This window comes from Anguilla rostrata, chromosome 1 (assembly GCF_018555375.3).
Source record: "Anguilla rostrata isolate EN2019 chromosome 1, ASM1855537v3, whole genome shotgun sequence".
Lineage (NCBI taxonomy): Eukaryota > Metazoa > Chordata > Actinopteri > Anguilliformes > Anguillidae > Anguilla > Anguilla rostrata.
In genome coordinates, this window is record NC_057933.1 from 21,956,266 (window position 1) to 21,977,891 (window position 21,626).

The following is a 21,626-nucleotide window of genomic DNA, read 5'->3' on the forward strand; positions in this document are numbered from 1 at the left end:
ATGCACTCCTTATGTACATACATGTAGAAACTAGGGGTGCTGCAAGTGTCTGGAAAAGTGACCAGCATTTTGGGGTGCTGGAGAACAGAGAAAGTAACTCTCTCAAACAAAAATACACCCCATCTAAATATAATTTGCAATTCATTGTAGTTTTGTGTCAATGCCACGACAACAACTGTCAGTGTCTAATTAGTTAGCCTTATTAGTTGTTATATATTTATGTAGCCTTTTTTTATCATTTCCATTGCCTAATTTGCATCATATCGGCTCAAGACAAGGCTTTCCATTGTGCTCGTTAAAGGCCACTCAGGCAATACGTGAGATAAGTGACACAATAAAAAATGTAGCAGTGTTGGAGCCAAAGCAGTCTAAGACCGCAACATCGTGTCAGTTTATCAATTCAAGCGCAAAATTACATGGCCTACATCGGAGACGTGGGGGCGGCGGGGGCGGGGTGGTTCAGGTTCGAAAGGAAAGTGCATTGGCAGGGAATCGAGCCCCCAGACGCACGGGGCGGATTCGTATACGCGCTGACAGTCAGCCGCCCTTTTCACTCCGCCGCACGCTCTCCCCGTTTTTGTTAACGCTGAAGTCGCGTGCGAGTCTGTGCGTGCATCCACGCAGCGTCACATCGGCAGCCATTTGCATCTGTGGGGTGCTCCCCTGGGAGCTGTGAGGAGGGTCACAAGTTTGAATCCTGTCCGTTCTTGCACCCTTGAGCGAGATACTCGCTATCATCCGCCTTCCGCAAATTGTCAGTATGTGGAAAACGTAAGCGAGTTGCCTGCAGCAAAATTAAATAAATATGTGAAGCAAATAAGGCAGTGCAGTATTTACATGCTCCTCAAATTCATAAGCGATGAGGCGGATAGGTTTCCCTCTGGCTCAACTCAAAACATCCCTGCCCCCCGCTCCCCATATCCATGTACCTGCTGACATTCCCTCTCCTCTGTGCTATTTTCACACAATCCTGGTTCGCAAGCTCATCGCTGTGTCAGAACCTGTAAGCTGGCTCTCAGTGACTGCTCAGCCACTAGAGAAATGTGCTCCATCATGTCTCAGTGTGTCAGTGTGACCATCTGCTTTGCGTGCATTTCTGTGGGGCCTTAACTATTGTGTGCAAAGAACGACGACTTAAAGCCCAAGTGTTTGTTTCTCGGGAAAAAAAAACCCGCTCTCAACACTAATTGGATCTGCTCTTGGGATAGAGGGGTATTGTCTACATAACTCTGCATATGACGGCATTCAGTAGCCTGTAATTGTACTGCAGCGCATACAGCAAAGCGTTATTGTATTCAGTAAAAGATTGTGGCATTTATTATTTTCACTGGCATAAATCCTTTCTTGCAGTGTTCTGCCTTTGTTTTGTTTACGTTGGAGGTTTCACCATGAGAAGGTGAAATGTTTCGTCTCAGGTAAAGTTATTTTCTTTCACCCCTCCACTTCTGTCATCTTAAAATAAGGAGGATAAATGACAGCAAGGCTCTCTGTTCATCACATTTCACGCAAAGTGGATCCCATTAATCAATGCCATAAACCGCATGATTCACCAATTAGCTGTCTGCCGGTGCCTTGCACATAGCTTATCAATATTCATACCGTATTCAATTCGAGATGCGTGCCGGAGACAAGGAACCCGAGTGAGACCCGGCAGTTCCGCCGCAGCCCAGCCGCGGCGATGTGGACTGCAGCCACGGAATTAAGCAGCCAAATTAAATTTCCGCCGATTGGCGGCAGTGCGCCACGTTGTTTAGCGGCCGGTCCCGGCGCCAGAAGGCTTACCGATTCGAATGCAAGGTGGGAAGCAGCCTTTCCGCAGTGCCCGATGCAGCGTCTCTGTGAATGCGTGAGCGTGTATAACCTTAGATTTAAATGCGACAAACTGCACTACTTACGAAGCTGGCACAGACGGACAGCAGGCGCCAAATTGGCCAGAGGAGACGCGCGTGTGCGCGCGAGGAGGTGGGGAACACCCCACACTGACTGGAGAGCCTCTCTCCCAGCACAACGCCGCAGGCAATTATGCAGAAATGCGGGGCTGCGGGCCACCGTCGGCTCCGCGTTCCATTTCGGAACGTGGAGGGCACTCTGTGAGCGAATAAATTAAAAATACAACAAAAGACTGGTGCTGTTTTCCAATAGCAGTGGATGTAGTGTTCCAGGTAGATGACTCCAGTTATGTTCTTTCTGGCTAGTGGATGAGTATCTCTCTCTCTCTCTCTCTCTCTCATCCTGAAGAGAGCAGCACTAGTGGTGCCAGTGGCACATCGACTCCTGATGCAATTCAACAGCTATTTATGTTTACTTGTCAAGTGCCTGGTACAAAAAAATGCATGCTCAACTGCTACACAGACACACACACAGACACACACACATATATTCATTCAAGGATGGGGAGACTCCTGCATGGGCATCCACTGGTCTACCTTGACATTGTCTGGAATGAGCTCTTAGCCCTGTGCTGAGACAGGAAGTCAATACGGCTCCCTTAACCCCTGACTGAAGAGCTGGCCTATCGCAGGAGGATGCGGTTAGCAGAACACCAGAGAACATCATTCCGGGGTTTGAAAACCAAATGCGGCAACAGCATTCATACCTCTGTCTACAGTGCTTCCTCTTTCGAAATACCCTCCTCTGCCCATTGTAGCACCATGCTAATGTAACGTGATACTTAGATGGGGTGTGAAAAACTGCTGCCGCTGTTACGGAACTACATAGACATACTGTGCTGTCTTGGGTTCTGCATGACTGGCAGCATGTGGAAATAAACTTGTTATTGGATACGCAACCCGCAAAACGACTCATCTGCTTATAAAAGGGCCATCAAACTGCACACTGTCTGGTGGGTGGGAAGGCAACGTGTCCAGTGTGCCGTGGGGGGGGGGGAAGGGGGGTGGTCGATGGGTGTGCCTTTCTTCCAATATTAAAATGTTAATTATGCACATGCCTTTGTACTTTTCTAAAATGGCATCTTTAGCTAAGTAGGCAGAGGATAAAAAGCCATGCCAACGGGATGCAACGCTGGACTGATTATGGAGACCGGTGAGAAAGGGATGCCTTCAGAATGATTCTGTTTTGCCTGCACAGTGATATAAAAGTGAATATTCTCTTATGGAATATTTCCATAGCAGCAGTGGAGGGGAGCTGGCGGCAGCGGCTTGCCATAATTTTAATACAGAACTCAAGACGCTAATGTGCTTACAGCTGATCCATAGGGACATCATACAGCAAAACTAATTTTGTGCAAATCTCAGGGAATAAAGTGAAATATTTGTGAAGGCACTGGCAGATGATAGTTCCAAGGAACTTCATTTGAATGCGCGGCGCTCGCAGTCACTCGCTTCCACGTGTGTTTACTGCCCTCTTGTTGTCGTCCCGTGAATAACTGCTCTGCGGCGAAATAAGTTATTCCAGAAGGTGAAGGACACCCGCGGAATACTGAATTTTAATTGACACTATGGCCGCAGTTTCTCATAACCTTTTAAAGGCCTTTTAGAATGCACATTATAATTGGTCTTCTAGCCTCCATAATGTTCCACAAAATCCATTAGAGCAGAATCTTAAAAAGTATGTCATCTTTGCACAAAATGGAGAATTAATGAGAGGCACAGATAACAAGACCAGCGATGACTTTTATTGAAAAAGAAGACAAAGGCACACGCAAGGATTTTAGACCAAAAATGACAAAATAATCAGAATAAGACTGGTAAAAGAATAAACTTTTCACATGGCTTCCCGCAGTGCAGTGAGGGCTTAGTATTGGCTGCAGAAGCAGGCTGTCGGATCCCTTGGTATCAGGGAATGGATCACCTGTACCCTGTAGTCCGTCTCGATCTGCAGCTTCTGGATGAGGCTCGAGAGGGCAGGACTGGGACCGGGCTGCGCATCCAGAACCACCAGCTGCTGAAGGTGCCGCAGCTGCGCCAGGCCCACAAACTCCGCCTCCGTCATGTTCCAGTGTCTGAAAGAGCCAATCAGTCAATACCGCAATCTATCCAGGCTTTTGTGTAACGACACGGCTCAACCAGACGGCACAATTGACTATTCAACTTCCGTCTTCCCCATCACGGACTTGGCACCATTAAAAGTCCCAATTCAGACTGGCTGAGGGGGGAAAAAAATAAAACCGATTTAAAGGACTGCGGCAAATATTCCAGCCAGATCTCTGATGTTTACAGTCTGTTCTGAGGGTACCATCTGTTTTTGATTTTGGGAGTGGAGGGATTACTGTCTGATTTAGCCTCAGAGGAGCGACATGCAGCATGAAAACACTATAGCATCTGTGCTAATAATAAGCAGAGGTGGGTAAGTGAGGCATCAGAATACACTTAAATGGCATTGCTGCAAGGCCTTGTCAGCCGCTGGTTGATCTACTCCAAATCAATCACTGATAGAAGATAATGATAGTGCCACTTACACGCAGCAGCTGAAAATTACAGCCAATTTTTTCAAAGCTCATCGCTATTTAAACTTGAAACCATGCTGCGGCAGCTTAAATCTACAGCACGCGTTGCTGCCTCCGTTGTTCTTATATTGATACATATTGTTGCTTATTTATTTGGCAGCTTTTCATTTCCATGGTGACTTATACAGTTTACCAACTTTAATTACTGACCCATGTTTAACGAGCTTTTAATTGAGCAAGACTCGACTCTCATTTGCAGCGATGACCTGAGGAACTTAGTCGGGTAAGGGACCCAACCCAGGTTTAAACTCGCGACCTTCCTACCAAAGAAACAATTTTCCCTAACTGCACTGGCACCGGCTTCCCTCAGCAATGATCTTTAATGGAACGAGCACAAAATGGTGGTGGGTGCGGCCTGCAGAAGCCAGGGCGGGTCCGCCTCACCGCAGTTTGAGGGTCTTCAGCTTGGGGAAGAGCACGGGCAGCTCGTGCAGGCCGCTCTGTCGGCCGTAGCTGCACAGGTCCAGGTGGAGGCGCTGGAGGTCCGGCGTCCGCTTTCCTAGGGCGCTCAGGTCCCCCGGGCCAATGATCACCTGGAGCAGGGAGAGGCTCCGGAGGGTCGCCGGCAGGGAACGCACATAGACGCCGAGGGGATACCCGCCTGCAAACACCAGGGTAATCGGAAGAAGAAGAAGAAGAAGAAGAAGAGATCATCCTTAATTCTGATATACAAGATACCAGCCAGTCACAGGACTGTTATCCATCCCCAGTCTCCAGCTCACCTCTGTTCATTCTGAATGCACCATTCAGAACAATTAATACATACACACTTTGTAACTGTGTCCTTACTCCTGCATTCAACAGCAAGCATGTTTACTGTGACTCATAATAAAATGGAGGCCTTAGAGTCATCTAACCAAAAAGTAAAAGTAAATCTAACCAAAAGTGTAATCAATGTATCTAACATCATAATAAAGAAATTCATTACACTATTTTCTCAGGAAATAAAACCACATACTGCAATATGGTTATGGAATTATAGTTTCATTTGAAATGCTTCTGAATTTTACCAATATATTTTGCGCAACAGGTAAGAATACAGCATTTTTTGCCATAACAAATTATGATAAAATTGGGAAACTGTATAAAAAGGGCTGAAATTCCAGCATGGATCTCCCAGTATGGATGTAAATACCCTCAAATGAAAGCTGACTGTTTGCATTTTCACCTCACATCATTTAATTTCTAATTCAATGTGGTGGAGCACAGAGTCAAAGCAACAAAAATTGTGTCACTATCCACACATACTTACAGACTGCACTGTACATGTTTTTTGCACAAGTTTAATTTAATGTTCACGGTCATGATTTGATATGTGGCAAAACAATAACCTGATAGATTTGTTTGTGCAAACAAAGTCAGGCAGAGCAACCAAAGTCATAAATTGAGATAACCAGAAATTTCAGATATACCGATTGATAAATTAAAATTTGTCTTGAATAATCTAATTGAGTTTTTACGCAAAAAATACACCTCATGTGCGTATATGTGTGTATTAAACATAATAAGTACTCATGGTTCTTCAATCAACTAAAAAACTAGGTTAATACCAGGTTAATACCATATGTTAATTTGTGTATGTCAGCTATGGTCATATGCTGTAACCCAGGGGTGTCCAATCTTATCCAGAAAGGGCCGGTGTGGGTGCAGGTCTTTGTTTTAGCCCAGCACTAGGACACCAACACTACGATAAACTAAAATCAACTACGATGGAGGCGTAGGATGCTTTGCAGCCCTCACAGAGGTATAAACTAAAAAAAGAGGCAAGCAACCCATATGACATCTAAAATACATATATTCAAATACATATTTCAAGAACATGTATTTGTAATGCTGGCCATTCCTGAGTGGGACCTGCCAGGAAACTGAACCCACAAAACTTTCAGAGCTCAGGTGGGAACTCTACCCAAGAGACCACTGACGTTCTGACCATCTGTCACACCACTGAAGTGACATTATAATTCTTCAAACACTCCAAACAAAAGTACACCGTGACCCCATTTTAAATAAAAAAGTTAATCCATGTAATTACTTGATGTGAGTGCATGGCTGCTTGAAATGAACACACAATATGTACACTATGCCACTTCTGTCAATTTTGTAGCAATACACACTGTTAAAGCTCAGTTCTAATGTGTGGATGGGCACAACAGTGTGTGTTCAAATCTGGACTATAGCCAGCAGCCATGCAGAGTGGCACTCAATTGGCACCAGAGTCACCCAGGGAAGGGAAAGTATCAGTGAGCCAGGATGCACGCTTCTTATCGCTGCGACCCCTGTTGGTTAATCATGTGCATCCCCAGCTGTGCAGGTTGAGGAAATGAGCACTGACGATGAATACGGCATTCCCAATTGGAAGAAGTGGAGGGAAGTGTAAAAATAAACATTTAAAAAATAAATAAAACCAAGGGAGAGGGAGGAGGGCTACACAGAGACTAACACATAGCCCCCCCCCCAAAACAAAAAGCTCCGGATCAGACCATACTATTGTGCAAAACTATCAAGTTTCAAACTAGCCTCACGGGACAGTGGGCTGGACTCTGAAGACTATAATGTACGTACGTGCCACTGTGAGTTCGGTCAGACAGGGGAGTTTTCTAAGCCACACACTCAGGTTGCACCTGCTGGGCTCCACAGCACGGTCTCTGTAGCACACGGTCAGACTCTGAAGACGGCACAGCGGCTCCAAGGCCACAGGGGACAGAATTGGATCCATGTAGTTCAGGAGCTCCAGCCTGGTCAAGCCACGATCACTTTGACCTGGATCTTCTCTTCCTACCAAACAGATCAATTATTTTAGAACAGAACTCTATTTAAAAAAACAAAAACAAAAAAAAAACAATTATCTTAAATCATACTGAAGCACCCATCTTTGTGTGGCTGAGAGACCAGTGAGCAGGCAGCCATACAAACAAGTGGCCTCTTTTAAACCAAATCAAAACTACAATAAACAGGTTCCTGAGGCCATCTGGTTAACTCCCAAAACTTGGATTCCGTCCTGTATTAGACAAGACAGGAAAAAACAAGACAAAAAAAAAATCTATATCATTACACTTTGAGATACACATCTCAAACCTGATAATTTTATATGACAACAGTATTGAATTTTTAATAGATGTTCCCATGTTAAATGTCTCCACAAATGCTTGATCATTAACACCTGTGAATACAAACACAACCAGCCAAGGGACTTGATGAGAGACAGAAAAAGCAGTGCGGATGCAGGCCATAGCTGTCAGCAGCACCATTTCCCATATCTTGTCATAAAATATCTCTATATGTGCAAAATAGGTTTCAGGACAGATCTGCCATCTTCCACAGTGAAATGTGCTATAAGTGAAGTTAACCCTCCTGTTCTGTTCATTTTTTAGGTGTTCCCGGGTGATATAAACATACAGGGGGGGTTTGCAAATACATGAAATGAACCATTTTCATTTAGAATGTTGATTACACTAATTAAGGCCAGTAGAAGAAGTTTCATACTGAAAAAATAATTTTAAGTATTTTTCCTAGATTTTCAAACTTTAAAAAGGGTCAATTTGACCCGCAACATAACAGGAGGGTTAAATGCCATATATAAGCATTCTATTTTGTTCTAATAATTAGAAAACACGTGACATTATAAATCAAGTAAATCACACCTGATATTGATTTATTTGGAACTGTATCCAATGCTGCTACCTCACTGGTTGGATCACCATGTGTTTTGGGCAGATGAAAATAGTCATCAGGAAGGGTGCCATAAACTGCCCCCATTTTTAGAGACAGTTCCGTTAGGTTAGGCAAGCAGACTAGCATGCTCTGTAATGTCCGACTGGAGATGGGTTTGTCGCCTTCGTGATAGAAGAGCGAGGTCAGGCCGATGAGCTGGGACAGGGCACTGATTAGTTCTGCCCTAGGTGCGCGATGGAGGTCGCACAAGCAAATGTGGGTGAGTTGGCGAAGCGGCGCCAATACAGTGGCGAGGCCAGAGGGACACTGAAAGCTCCGAATGACCAGTCTGTTTAGGTTTTTAAAACGCTGTAGGGTTCCAAGCGCTTTCACGTCCATGAATTTATCTATAGTTATTGCCCGAAGCCATGGGAGCGAAGTAGCAATGAGCTCCCATTCCCTTGTCCCCGCTTTGTGTACCACAACCTTGCTTATCTTCCTCCGCCGCAATGTGGCCCAATACGCGCTGTTATAGGAGCGAATCTTCTTCAGCACCACAGAGCTGTTCCTCCACATGGATGGGTGGTCTATCAACCTCTTGAAGTACTTGCAGCTCGAACGAACGTTCCCTTTCTCCTCGTCAGAGAGGAACAGACATACCTGAAACCATACTTCTTGCGGGAGGTGGAATGCTGCCCCAGACATCCCCGTTTAAGAAGGCTTTCCCGATGGCAACTTTTTGCACATTCAGTTTACTTTTCCCACGACACAATATCTCGGAAACTATTCACATGTGCATACTGTCATGATGCCCTGCTTAAGTAATAAATAAAGAGATTACTGCTCCAGGCCCAGTCTAACAACAGCAGTCCCCTCTAGAAATATTAAAACCTGTAGCTAAGACTCCTTTAGCAACACGACCTGAGGTGATTACAAATTAGCTAGCGTTTTGCTAACAGTAATACATTTCGCATCATCTTAGAAATTATGTGTATACGTGTCATATATGCGCAGTGATCGAGCGGTTCATTAAACACCACATGGTTTGATTATTATTCAACTTTAAAAAGCACTGAATCCTTCAGTATGTGAGAAATACCCCCACGCATGAAAAGTTGAAAAATAAGTGTCGCATCGTGATGACCTCAGAGTATATGACCTTCTGGTAGTGACGTAATCGTGCGTCGACAACCAATCCAACTGCTTGTTTGCGAAATTCAAATTGCGGCGGTGAGTGTCCCGTAACTTGTTCGCTACATTTATAGATAACTAGTTAGGTTGTTATCGTAATTTCACGCAAAATTAAACTATGCTGATGGCAAAATTTACATTAAAAATAAAAAAATGAGATAAGGGACCGAATGCGTGGTTAGGCTAACGTTAACTATTGTTGGTACAAATGTCGTCTACGCGTTATCTGTTGTAGTAGTTGTGGGCAGTACCTTATCAGACGTCATTAGCTAACCGTGCGCCTCTTTGCAGAATTAAAGCTAGCAAGATTGTTTTTTTGTTTTTTAATTCTGGAATGGACGAAGTAAAAAACCAGCAGCCTGCTTTCAGTCGCATCCGATACACTTAGAAGACTAAACGCTAACATTGGCTGGAGTCAAAATGTTGCTCTCGCCGTCTAAAAACCTAACAACCAAAACAGAGAGAGCGAATTCTTATAAATCGGTACCTTTACACAAGATCCCTCTAAACGCTATAACACCTGTTAAGGATTTGTTAAAAATTGCCGAGGCACACCAGGACCGACACTTTCATTTCTCCAATCCTCGTAATTTTGTAAAGGTTTCAACAAGCAGATGTATGAACGCAATGAACTCCACTGTACTGCATGCAGACTGCTACAAGGGAATGCCATGCGAACTTAGTAGCATTGCTGCCGAAGACAGCTCTCCCTTGGGCTGTGATTCCGTCTTTTTTCCACCCCGGCGGACGAAATATGCACCCCTGGTTGTGGGGCACGATCAACAACTCGAATCGCCTGCGAAAATTTTTGCTCGGATGAAAGCGAAAGTGCAGAAGCATAATCACTCGTTAGGACAGAGTGGAGATGGACAATCGTTCACCGACGCTCACTGCCCCAGAGCCAGGCAAGAACAGGACGTGCTGTATTATACCCGGAGGAAAGATGACATCCCTGGCGCAGAAGCTAGGGGAAGCCAGGCCTTTCGCGATACCATTGAAGTAGACGCCCTCACCCTCTCACCCAGTCGGACTCCTTGTAAAGTTCAGAGACTTCGGCTCGGTACATCACCGAGAAAAAACACCCCGTGTAACCGGCTTCCGGAACCCTGCAAATTTTTCGGCAGAACTCCACAACAATCAAACAGCAGCACCCAACTCGAAGAGCCAATTCATCCACCCAGCTGTGCTAAGTCTGCCGGAGGAGAGATACGATTTGAAAAAGAAGAATCGTCCACCCATGGGATCTATCAGGACGAGGTTTTTGCCGGTAAGTTGCTTCAGATATATTGCAATAGACTTGTCTGTTTTCCAGTGAGACCCGTGACCTCAGTTTGGAAAATAAATAACAAACTTGGATTGTTTTGTTTTTGTTAGTGCCCGAAATTCCTGTCAAGAGGTCGGACCTTGGCACAACGAGAAAGAACTCCGTGATGAGTTGTTCTCCAGCGAAGATATTTGCCCAGATGAAGGAAAGGGTGCAACTGCAGAGGAGACAGCAGGAGCCCAATCGGGTGACCAGCACAGCCGATGTAAATCCCGGAGGTGCGTCTCTTAGCCTATACATTTAATATTTATTATTAATATTCAGGGCAGGTGAGACTGAAATACACATTATCAGTGTTTACAGCTGTGTAATTACAGCTGGTCAAATTGACTACTTTTGTTGAGGTTTGTTAAAACAGCAGCATTGTGTTATCCCTGTTTTACTGTATTGTCATTTCTAGTATCAGCTTGTGGGTTCTTACATACATTTAGTTGTAAATGCTGGTTTTTTGACCAGGTCCTTTCTGGAAAAGACATGTCAATCTCAATGTGGGCATCAGTCCTCGATAAATACATAAGATAGAAAACATGCAAATGGCAAGCTGAAAGTGTCTTTGTAACCACTCTGACACACTACAGGCCCATGATCGGATATATTGCTGTACATAATAATTTTGTTTTAAAGTGCAGTCTATTAATACATCTCAAAGTGCTGTCTGTATACAGAACTGAAAAATTTTATGCATCTAGTTTGGACTCTTGTTCCTAGTGCAGTGTTGTGTGGCCCAGATAGAATCCTCCTGACTATGTAGCGCTTGACTGTTGCTGGGAGTCCTGTGGAGTGATGCTTAAAGAGCACATAGCACCTCCTGGGAAGGAGGGTTTCAACTGGCGGCTATTTCCATAGTCATAGTCCTATAGGGACTCTATGGTCAAACAGGTTCTTACAATCTGCTTTGCACCAATTGCAGTATTTCCAGGCGAAGTATTTCCAGGAGCAGCAATTGCACACCTAAATCAAGGTATCGCACAGTATAAAGAATCTGTGGCTTGCTGCACTTGTTTTGAAAGTTTATATGCTAGTGTATGCATACTCCCAAAATGGCAGAGAACACTGAAGCTTTGGGGAAGATGTACAATTTTGATTGGCCATACCAGAAAGAGATATGGAGAACGATAAATTCTTTTTTTTTTTAATTGTGTGTTATTTGTTTATTTATGTAGTGCTTTCTCGCTGCAATCTGCTGATTTTGGAGTATTGATTAAGCTCTTAAAACAACTCTACTTGCACAGACTCCTGGAATATTTAATATTAGTTGCTCCATCTAAAAAAAATCAACTTCATGATCACAAATTAATATTGAATTATTCATTATCATCTATCTTGGATGGTGCAATGAGAACACAGTTTAAAAGGGACCTCAGTCATATGCAGCAGGTGAAACTACTGATGGGGCTATTGCTGATAGGACTGTGAAAGCTCACAGTACTGTTTCAATCAAAAGTTAAAAAAGGCACTGGGTTTTTTATCACTTGATCCATCATCTGCACTTGTTTTTCTACCTCGCCCAAAAATTTCTACTGTTCATGACATATTTCCATGAAATCAAACTTCCTTCATGCATATATAAATGTATACTGTAACCAAATAAATGAGCTAGTGAAATGAGGGAAATTGGTTTGAGCAGCATACCAGGTTTGGATCAATTCAGGAAACTGAAACTGAATTTCTGAATGTAAAAATAGCCAAATGAGGATTTTTCAGTTAATGAATTGATTTCCAGTTCATTACCTGTATTGACTGAATTGCAATGAAAGTCAGCATGCACCAGGATCTCCAGGTATTGAGTCATCGCAGATATTGATGAAAGGACGCTTTCACATTACCCCCCTTCCTGTAGGACTCTTTTACAGATCCGGCAGACAGAGAACGTTGCCGATGAGCGGGGATGAGGCGGACGACGAGTTTTCCCGGGACGTCGACTCTAATACGGGCGTGTCCAGCAACGCTGGCACCGTGGTTACCAGCCCAGTAGAGGCCAGCTCCACCACGGGCCACGAAGAGCCCTTGGACAGGCGATGCACCCATGTCCCTCAAAGACCCCTCCCTGAGCCGGAGCCCCTTCCTGACCTTGCCAACGACACCCTGCTCCAGAACTCTCCCCGCATCGCCATCCCCAAGAAGAGGGCAATCTTGTTTCAGGACAGGGAGGAGGCCGAATTAAAGACTTCAGACCAGGAGCAGGGCCCGATGGTAATGCCCTCCTTGTATGTAACTAATTGTAACTGCAATTGGGTCCTGTCATGTACAGATTTTGATTTTAAAAATGCTTGTGTTCATAGGGTCAATGCCTGAAATTCTCATAATGAGCATAGGGCTCCATTTTGGGGAAAAAAAAGTTCTTTTTGGTATGTTAACTGACAAAAAAAACAATAAATAGCATTATTGAACATGGCACACCTGAAAAGCCTTCAGGTTAATTTTTCTCTCAAATGTTCTGTTGTGTATGGAATGACTTGAGTGTATAATAGTTATCCGGTTAAATGGTTTGTCTTTCAAATTATGCTGATGTCGAATTGTTGCATTTTTAATTGTCTTGCCTAGGCTAAATTAACACGTAGAAGCATACACCCTGAGCTTTAAATTGCAAACCTAAAAGTTGCGGTTTTTTTCCCACAGGCAAAGGGAATTCATTTGATGGAATGGCAGCTTAAGTCCCAGAATTCAAGGCTGTTTGTTGACGGGTTTCGCACGTGAGTATAATTCAGGAATTCAGTTCGATTGATTGTTTGGACTGATGTCTCTGGGCTCAGCAGGAGCATATTGTGAGAGCGTTTTCATCTTGATTACATCATATACTTATATTCTGTGGCTTACAATAGGGACGACAAGGTGCCCTGGCACAGCAACCTAATTGCTGAGCGGCTTTCGAGCAACGTCCTGAAGACAGTCTCAGGCAGCATCTACATCTTGGTCGGCAAGATGGCCCCTGACCCCAACTCAGGTAAGCAGGCCAATAGATTCAACCCATGCATCAGCCCATGTCTTCGCTCACACACCCTCATTGACATTAGTGTTGGCCTTCATTGCCAGTGTTTCCCGGATGGTTTCTGAAGAAGTTTCTCCACGGCTTTCCAGAAAAGTGGAAGTCTTACTTGTTGAATTATTTGTCCACGTTGAAAAGGTAGGCAACCACTTTTAATCCCAAGTATAAAAGAGCGGTTTTACTTTTACCATTGTAATTGTGCTTAATTTTGGTGTTGTTTCACGGTATATGTTATCTTTACAGCATGGGTGTGTGTATGTAGATGGAAAATGGGTGGTTCATTTTCAAGCCTTTCTGAATGTTCATGCTGCATTGGATTTACTTGAAGTGTATCTTATGAACCCCCAAATAATGTATACCTACCATTGTAAGGCAAAGGTTGGCAGGAACTTCTCTAAATAACCGAAATATTTATCGCACACAATGTCTCGGCCAGTCAAAAATATACACACAAATTTAAATGAAATATATTCTTTAAAACCCATAAAGTGAACGGTCACTAAGTTTGGTCTTCCAGGCTATTTTCAAATCGGTTCACATGAAAAATGTAAGGTTCTGTTGATTTGCAAACTTTAATCAGTTTTTATTACGTCCTTTCATTTTCAGGCAATCCACTTCATCTAAGAGAGAGACTCGGGTGAGAGCAAAGGAGCAGTCCTCCAAAACTCCCAAAGCAAAGACCCGTGAGTACTCTTAGGTTTTTAACCTGCCGGGTTCCGTATTTAAAGCCTATTGCCTAAAGTTGTAATGATACCAAACTTGTAGTTTACAATGTCAGTATCTTGCACATGAAACAATGCTCTCTACAATTAACTTATTTCTACTTTAGCATGGGGGGTATGCCAAGCTAGATGTGGGTAGTACATTGTGATGTTTTTTCTGATTATGTAGCCTCCGGTCCTAAGGCCAATCTCCTAGAGAGCAGCGCAAAGCTTTCCCGTAGTGGGAGACTCATCAAGGCGCCCCTGGAGTACTGGAAAGGGGGAAGGGTTATCTTGGATTCAGACATGAACATCACCATCCATGAGGACTACCAGTCTACTCCCAACACTCATAGGGTGAGTGGTTTCCTGCTCAGGAGGCACTCCCATTCTATGTTATATTGGCACTGCATTATATTGTTTAATACATACCGATTTTTTATCCGCTGCACGATATGCGGTGACTTCGAGATTTATAATTTTCTCGTTCATTTGTGTCTATTAGGGACTTGCCTTTGACTTTTGACTAACCACTTGCTTGTGGTTTAAGGGGCCAATTCTGGTCATTGTCAACAGTAATGTGTGATCATTAAATGTGGTCCACATGCAGTCACTTAATAGCGTTTTGAAAAATATAACCACGCCTTACAATGGCATTGCAGTGTTTTTTGTCCTTAATCATTTTTCCTATCATTTTGCATGTTTATAGTTTTTAAGTTCACTAATAAAAAGGTCCTAAATTCATCACCTTAGTGTTACTGTACTGCACTTGATCCATATTCTTTATTGTTCTGAAACTAGATTATACATTAATGAATCTGCCCTAAATTTGTATTGGCGTAGTTGTGTTCCTAGTAGTGTTTCTGCTTCTTTGGGGAAAGGCTTGAGACTTACATTTTTCTAATTACACAGGGCAACGGTAAAATTGTACTCATTGAATCATCTCAAAGGACAACAAAGACATCATTGAAGGCATCCTCGGCGAATTATAAGGGTATGTATGCATTATTTGAGTTATCACCAAGAAGTGCTTATGAACATAACTTAATGTTAATAGCTTTATGTCACTGACACTCCCAGACGTTAGTTTAAATTACATCAGGAAATTCTTGCACAGAAATGTGTATATTGTAGTAGGCTTGGTTTCATCTTAGCTGTATTTATCTTTTATTTATCAGGTCAACGGTATTTGTTGTTTGTATGTGCATTTCCTTAAAACAGTTAGACTATACATAGGCCTACCAATGCTAAGAAAGCCATGGGGAGTCCTGAGTTGTGTTCTGTTTGTAGTGCACTACAGGGGAACCGAGAGGGCAAAACCAGACGTGTCAGACAGTGACACGCCAGGCGGCAGCAGAAAGCTGCGCTCGTCTCAGAAGCAGTTGCCTGAAGATAAGGTCTCGGGCACGGAAGAGCTGTTAAACCAGGGCACGTTAAATCGGCAGTACGCAGTGGACCTGACACCGCTTAGAACATCTACTGAATTGCACCAGAGGTGCTCTGAGAACAACCTGAGATATCGCAGAAGCTCTAAGACCAGCGACTCGGCTGACAGTGACAAAGCGGCCCGAGCGGAAAGTCCCACTGGTCAGTCAGTCGGGCCGGACGAATCATGTGTTGCAGATGAGGGCTCAAGGGCCACCTGGAGCAAGGACGAGGAGGCACCTGCGCCACTGAGGAAGCTGAAGCAGTACACCCGACCCAATAAGGGGTCGGTCAGGGAGGCGAGCTCAAACAGGGTCGTTCCCACCCACCGCGACGTGGAAAAAACGCGGCAATCGGCGAAGCACTCCGAATCCGAGAGCGACGGCCAGAGGGGGCTGCCTTCAACGTCCGTCGCCAAGCGCGTCCTGAGACCTCGGACCAAGTCCCGGAGCAGCAGAACTACGGATTCCTCTCAGGACGACCAGAAAAAAAACGCGAAAGGAAGGGTTCCGTCGAGGCATTCGGAAGGGACTGGGAGCGACGAGGGCCGTGCCTCAAAGCCCAATTCTCGACGGCCAGGAAAGAGCCGGACCAACCGCTTGGCACTGGGCCGCAGGGCTTCTGGGCTGGACACGGAGAGCGACGCGTTTAGCGACCCCCCCAGGCTCTTGAGGTCTTCTTCTCGGAGTCAGCGAAGCGTCCGCGTCATCAGCTCCTCGCTGGACAGTGTCCGAATCGACCGCGGGGGGAGACCCAGCCGGGAGCCGGAACCCACTCAAGAGCCTGACAACAGCTCAAGCTTCTCTGACCCCCCGAAGCTTTTCAGTTTGCCTAAGGCAGGAGGGAGAAAGCAGGGACCGGGGAAAGCCAGCACTGCGAGTTGCGAGCCCGCCACTCCGCTGTCTAAGGGCAGCCGGGCGCAGCAGGAAGTACTGATCAGCACTGGGAGTGACGGGGAAAGCACACCCGATTCGGGAAGCAGAACCAAGAGGCCGCTGCGAAAAGTCGGGCAGGTGGTCAAAGACGGAGATCAAAAGGCCTCAGAAGACGGCCTCTCGTGCACGGGCAAAAGGGCGGGAAAGAAAACGCTGAACCCCCAGCATGCGCCAGACGCCGGCGAAAACGGACAGCCGTCGGAGTGCGCTAAGCAGCGTCGTTACGTCTCGAGCGAGTCGGAAAGCGAACTGTCCGACTTTGCGCCATCCCCTGAGGACCGTCAGTTCAGCCTGTCGAGGAAAAAACTTAACGTCCCCCAAGTGAAAAAGGACGTGTCTTCCAAGCCTTCCCCTGTGAAGAAACGGCAAGAAAAAAACAATACGAAGGGGAAGAATAAAGAGGGCGGCAGAAGCTCCAAGAAGGAAGAGCTGGCGGAGGATGAAGATGACTGGACGGAAAGCGAACTGGAAAAGCTGCACACGTAAGCCTTTTAACGTTACAACCAGAAATGCCCAAAAAGTGGTCCCAAAGTACAATATGGGAGTATATCACCGCACGGGTGTGTGTGGATGTATGAGCCAATGCGTTATTTAGGGAAAGTGCAACTTGAAGCACGCTAGCATGATTAAGGATGTGGAGGGACAACCCGCTCAGCAGAAAGAATTAAAGGTGTTAAATTGAATGGTGCTCAATGATTGAATACTTGGCTCAAATTAGAATGTTCACAGATGTTACATTAAGCTTTATCGGCAAGGTTTCATTTTGCACTCCGTTCAAGGTGTCAGAAAGGCTGATTGTCTCCAATTAAAAGTTAATTGCGGAAAATTACATCTCCTGTAAGTTAATTGAACAGACAGCGATGTTGGGTAATTGGGGCAGAGAAACCTTGTTAGAAGCACATTTCATTGTCAGAATTTTAACACTGTTCCTGCATCAAAAAATGAACACAAAGGTAGTGATTGATAAACACCAAGCATTTACCTGGTCAGCCTTACAGCTATCCAACTGGCATTCGTTTGTGCACCCAACCTGTCCCTAGGCTTATGGTTTAAATACCGCTTTTACCTCTTCCCTGAAAGTAAATGAGTGCATATCAGATGGTAATTGTAAGGTTAAATCTTGATGAAAGCAAAAAAAAAAAACCCTAGGTGCCTTTGAAGTGATTCAGTAGCATGTCATTAAATGCATGACCTATATTAGATGTGTGTGTGTGTGTGTGTGTACAGTACACTTCTGTTTTAAATGCCAGTATCTTCTGACTCTGTTTGTGCGTCAGGGCTGCGTCCTCATTCCCCAAGCACAAGAGCGGCTTCTGGATAAACGTGGCGATGGCGGTGGGCACGCGCTCAGCCGAGGAGTGCCAGGAGCAGTACACCCAACAGCAGAGTGTGCTGCTCCGAGCCAAGGCCAGGAAGAAAAACACTCGCCACGAAAAGGAGGAGCCTGGTATGTCATTCCAGCCGGTTAGAGGAATGACTCTAATTGCAGAAACAGTTTGGCTTTGTGGCCCCTCCCAATCTAATCCAACAAATTAATCTCAACTGTAACATTTTGTAACCCCAAAGTTCAAACTGGAAAATAATTTTTGAGACCTTGCAACAGTTTTAAGATTTGCCTAAGTACTTAGTACATTTTATTTAATACATTTCTAATTGAGTTAAAGTTATGAGCAGAGCCATTGCGTGAGGGTTGAAAGCTGCCTGTTTCCCTGGCTTGTAGTTAAGGAGTCACCGCAGATAACGGCAAAGGCAGGCACTCTGAAGCGGAAGCAACAAATGAGGAATTTCCTGGACCACATGCCCAAAGATGACCATGACGATATCTTCTCCTCCTCTCCTCTGCAAAACAAACGTGTGAAGGTGGGTGATACACACAGCTGTCTATAGTAGAACACAGGTTGGCACAGCTTCTCCCATATTCTTGCAGTATTCATAACTTGTTGCCTGCTCCAGGAGCATATCATTACATAATACACAACTGACCATTGCCAGGATCTCGTAAATATAATTGTTCTGTGGAAGAATATGAGTAAATGTACCAAGAGGCGAAATCTAAACAAAGCTCCCTTCTAATCTTATCTTTCTAATTTGTAAATTCTAAATGGACAAATTATTGGCAAAATAAAAAATAGTAGGCCAAAAGAAAGGTGCAGTTTGTGTTAGCAAGAGCTCCTTTCATTTTGTTCGAGCATAATGTGTTCACTTGGGGGTGTCGTGACCATTAAAAGAGCTGGGCAGTGTGTAAATGTCCATGTGTTGGTACACCATGTGTGTGCGCAGATTGAGTCTCCATACATTGCAGATTTTGTACTGACTCCATCACCTCCCTTGTGAAACAGCTGCCCACCTTGTCTACGAATGGGGAAGAGAATGTGTTCCAGCACTTGCAGCAGAACCCCCAAACGCCTAGTTCCAGTGCATTCCCTTCAGTGCAGACCCCCCATTGTCTTCACATCAGCCCTGGCATGTTGGGCTCTGTCAACAGGTAAAGATCCTAATATCCTTAAACAGGCTCAGCTCAAGTGCCTGTCCTTTGGAGGTTTTGAGTGCAATGAACTGTTGATTAATCAATTTTTTGCATTGCCCATTTAAGGTTATTGGCACTTTTAAAGGCAATTCATTTTTATCTCAGGTTTTTTAATCCATGATTTAGAAATATATTGCTTGCTGCTGGCTGGCTTACTCCTTAAAAGCGCCGCTTGCGGCAGATGTGGGAGCACCACGGTCTCGGATCAGTGCCGACTGTGGCCGGCAGCACCGCAGGGGCGGCATAATTGGCATCATGTCACTTGGCAATGGGCGGGGTACAGTCAGTAAGGATATAGCGTTGTCCATTGCTTGAGCTACTGCTGCTGGCCGTCCGGGCACCCGGGGCTGGCTCTCTCTGCTCATGTGTATATTGGGTCTCCTCCACCCCTACCCTGTGCGTGCACAGCGTGCAGCTGCGGTGTGAAAAGAAGCAGTTGGTTGGCAGGCGTGCAGTTTTCGGAGGATAACCGCAGATTGCCTACACTCTCCCATGCTGGCAACAGGGGCCATACATGAGCCTGCTCGTACATCATTGGAATTAGACATTCCAAATTCGGGTGGGATTGGAGATGCAAAATTGCTTAAGAAAAAAAAATGCGTTCCTTATAAAATAGGCAAATCCCAATTGGAACTGCCATCACTACAATATCCCGTAAAATCAGGTGCCTCACACTTCTGTGCATGTCTGAAAAGCATAGTCATAGTCAGCTGTGCTGAACAGGTGTTGTGCAGTGGACTGTGCAGAACATACACAGACGCCATGGTCTGAATGTGGAAATAATTTGATTTAGGCTACATGGTACTCCCTACTGAGCTGAGACAACATGAATTTGTAATGTAAAAATTAATTGAATTTTAAATCTATGGTTGAGTGTCTGTCAAAGAAGTCAGACCAACAATCTCTATTGTAGGTTATAGTAAAAGTGTAAAAAATGTGAATAGCAGACATTGTTTTTACAGTACTAAATTTTACATGGACGCCATCCAGTTGGGAAGATTTACAATTTTGAATGACGCAACTTTATTTTTGTTTTTAAGAAACAACAATGACAAGTATGTATACCAGCTGCAGAAGAAAATGGGTAAAGGACAAGCCAATGTCCGTGGACAGGACAGCTGCCTTCAGGTTGGTCCATCCTGTTCATTTTGATCATTTTTATTTAAACTAATAAATGCTTTTAGCGCCATATTATAAGGGTGATTAAGGCTGTTAGCGCTGTGATAGTTAAGGAACTGCAATGGGAATTGGTTCCATGTGCATAGAGATGCTGCTGCTTTATTAGCCAGTTACTCCATCAAAAAGCAGTTTAAGAATTACCACGCAATGAATGAAATGGAAAGTTGGAAGAAACCACTGCGGAACACAAAATCTATTTTTTTTAACCCTCCAGAAACTGAAGGATAGCCCCATGTCATCCATAAAATCTACAAAGAGGAGACCTGATGGTAAGTTTTCCCACGTGTTCTCTTTCACTTCAGTCTTGCTTTTAGACTTGTTGGTTTATAATTAAATGTCCTTGGGGAGGTGAAATAAAGGATTCAATTGCCGTCTCAGGTGACACAGCCTATAAATATTTATGTTGTTCAGCTTGTCTTTTTTGTGTCCTGTGTCTGTTTGTATACATGTACTTCATATGCCTATATTTTGTTCAGCACTTTGTTTCAGCAGTTTTGTTAAATGTGCTTAATGTCTTTTTTACTTTCAGCTGAAAATGAATCTTTTGTTGTCTGGAAAATGTTCTCCGACAAGGAACCCCTTCCACCTCCCTCAGATGAAAGTGGAGTAGAGGATTATTATTTTATGGATGATGACTGAATCACAGAATCTGGATCTTCAAATCTGGACATTTTTGGGGGAGCGGAACTTTCAGTGATTATTTTTAATATGAGATGAAAATATTGTTCCAACAAGTAAAAATGAAAACGTGGAATTTTAAATGTGGAAAATGGGTGCCTAACATTTTTCTTGAAATGTTTCCTAAAGTGTATTGCTAATGTCTTGTTTTATAATTTAACAGTTGCAAAAGTGCCCCATATTTTCTTATCTTGGATGTATCCTATTTGATTTCAAATGTATGGCAGTGCATTTCTGTAAAAGATGAAACACGTGCGCCAATTATGTCTGTAAATATAAAAAGTATATTGTCCACTTGATTTTCTGACTCACCATTGTGCATTCCCTCAGTCAATGTGTAACGTTACATGTCTTTGTAGAACCCTTGTAGTTGTCTTTTGGAGTCAGTCTTTTTGTTTCAACGTGTTTTCTATGAAAAGTTTGCATTACAAATTAGTGGTAAGTGAAACGAAGCCGCTCTTTAACGAGTTTAAATAAATTGACAGGCATTTTAATACTTGGGGGACTGTTCAGTTCTTGTCCAGATGAGTTTACCAGTTTATTTGTTCAGGCTTCAGCTTCAAG

General features: G+C 44.1%; 2 protein-coding genes across 5 annotated transcripts; one reads left to right on the forward strand and one right to left on the reverse strand.

Moving 5' to 3' along the window:
• Nucleotides 1-3,612: 3,612 nt before the first annotated feature.
• Nucleotides 3,613-9,301, reverse strand: im:7136021 (uncharacterized). Of its 4 annotated transcripts, none has more exons than XM_064329939.1 (4): nucleotides 8,777-9,301; nucleotides 7,028-7,240; nucleotides 4,850-5,066; nucleotides 3,613-3,961 (listed from the first exon to the last, which is right to left on the reverse strand). In XM_064329939.1, the coding sequence occupies exons 1-4, from the start codon at nucleotides 8,784-8,786 to the stop codon at nucleotides 3,754-3,756; spliced, it is 648 nt and encodes a 215-aa protein (XP_064186009.1). In that variant the 5' UTR covers nucleotides 8,787-9,301; the 3' UTR covers nucleotides 3,613-3,753. The 4 variants fall into 4 exon arrangements, 3 of the variants coding, with proteins under 3 accessions (XP_064186009.1, XP_064186010.1, XP_064186008.1); XM_064329940.1 differs by having other exon boundaries at nucleotides 8,603-9,301; XM_064329938.1 differs by having other exon boundaries at nucleotides 8,107-9,301.
• A 426-nt stretch (nucleotides 9,302-9,727) lies between these two features.
• Nucleotides 9,728-21,361, forward strand: mis18bp1 (MIS18 binding protein 1). Its single transcript, XM_064329930.1, has 16 exons — nucleotides 9,728-10,574; nucleotides 10,682-10,849; nucleotides 12,472-12,824; nucleotides 13,251-13,324; nucleotides 13,454-13,575; nucleotides 13,665-13,755; nucleotides 14,224-14,300; nucleotides 14,509-14,675; nucleotides 15,231-15,312; nucleotides 15,609-17,160; nucleotides 17,956-18,125; nucleotides 18,399-18,538; nucleotides 19,018-19,163; nucleotides 20,246-20,333; nucleotides 20,599-20,653; nucleotides 20,914-21,361. The coding sequence occupies exons 1-16, from the start codon at nucleotides 9,728-9,730 to the stop codon at nucleotides 21,021-21,023; spliced, it is 4,242 nt and encodes a 1,413-aa protein (XP_064186000.1). The 3' UTR covers nucleotides 21,024-21,361.
• Nucleotides 21,362-21,626: the final 265 nt, after the last annotated feature.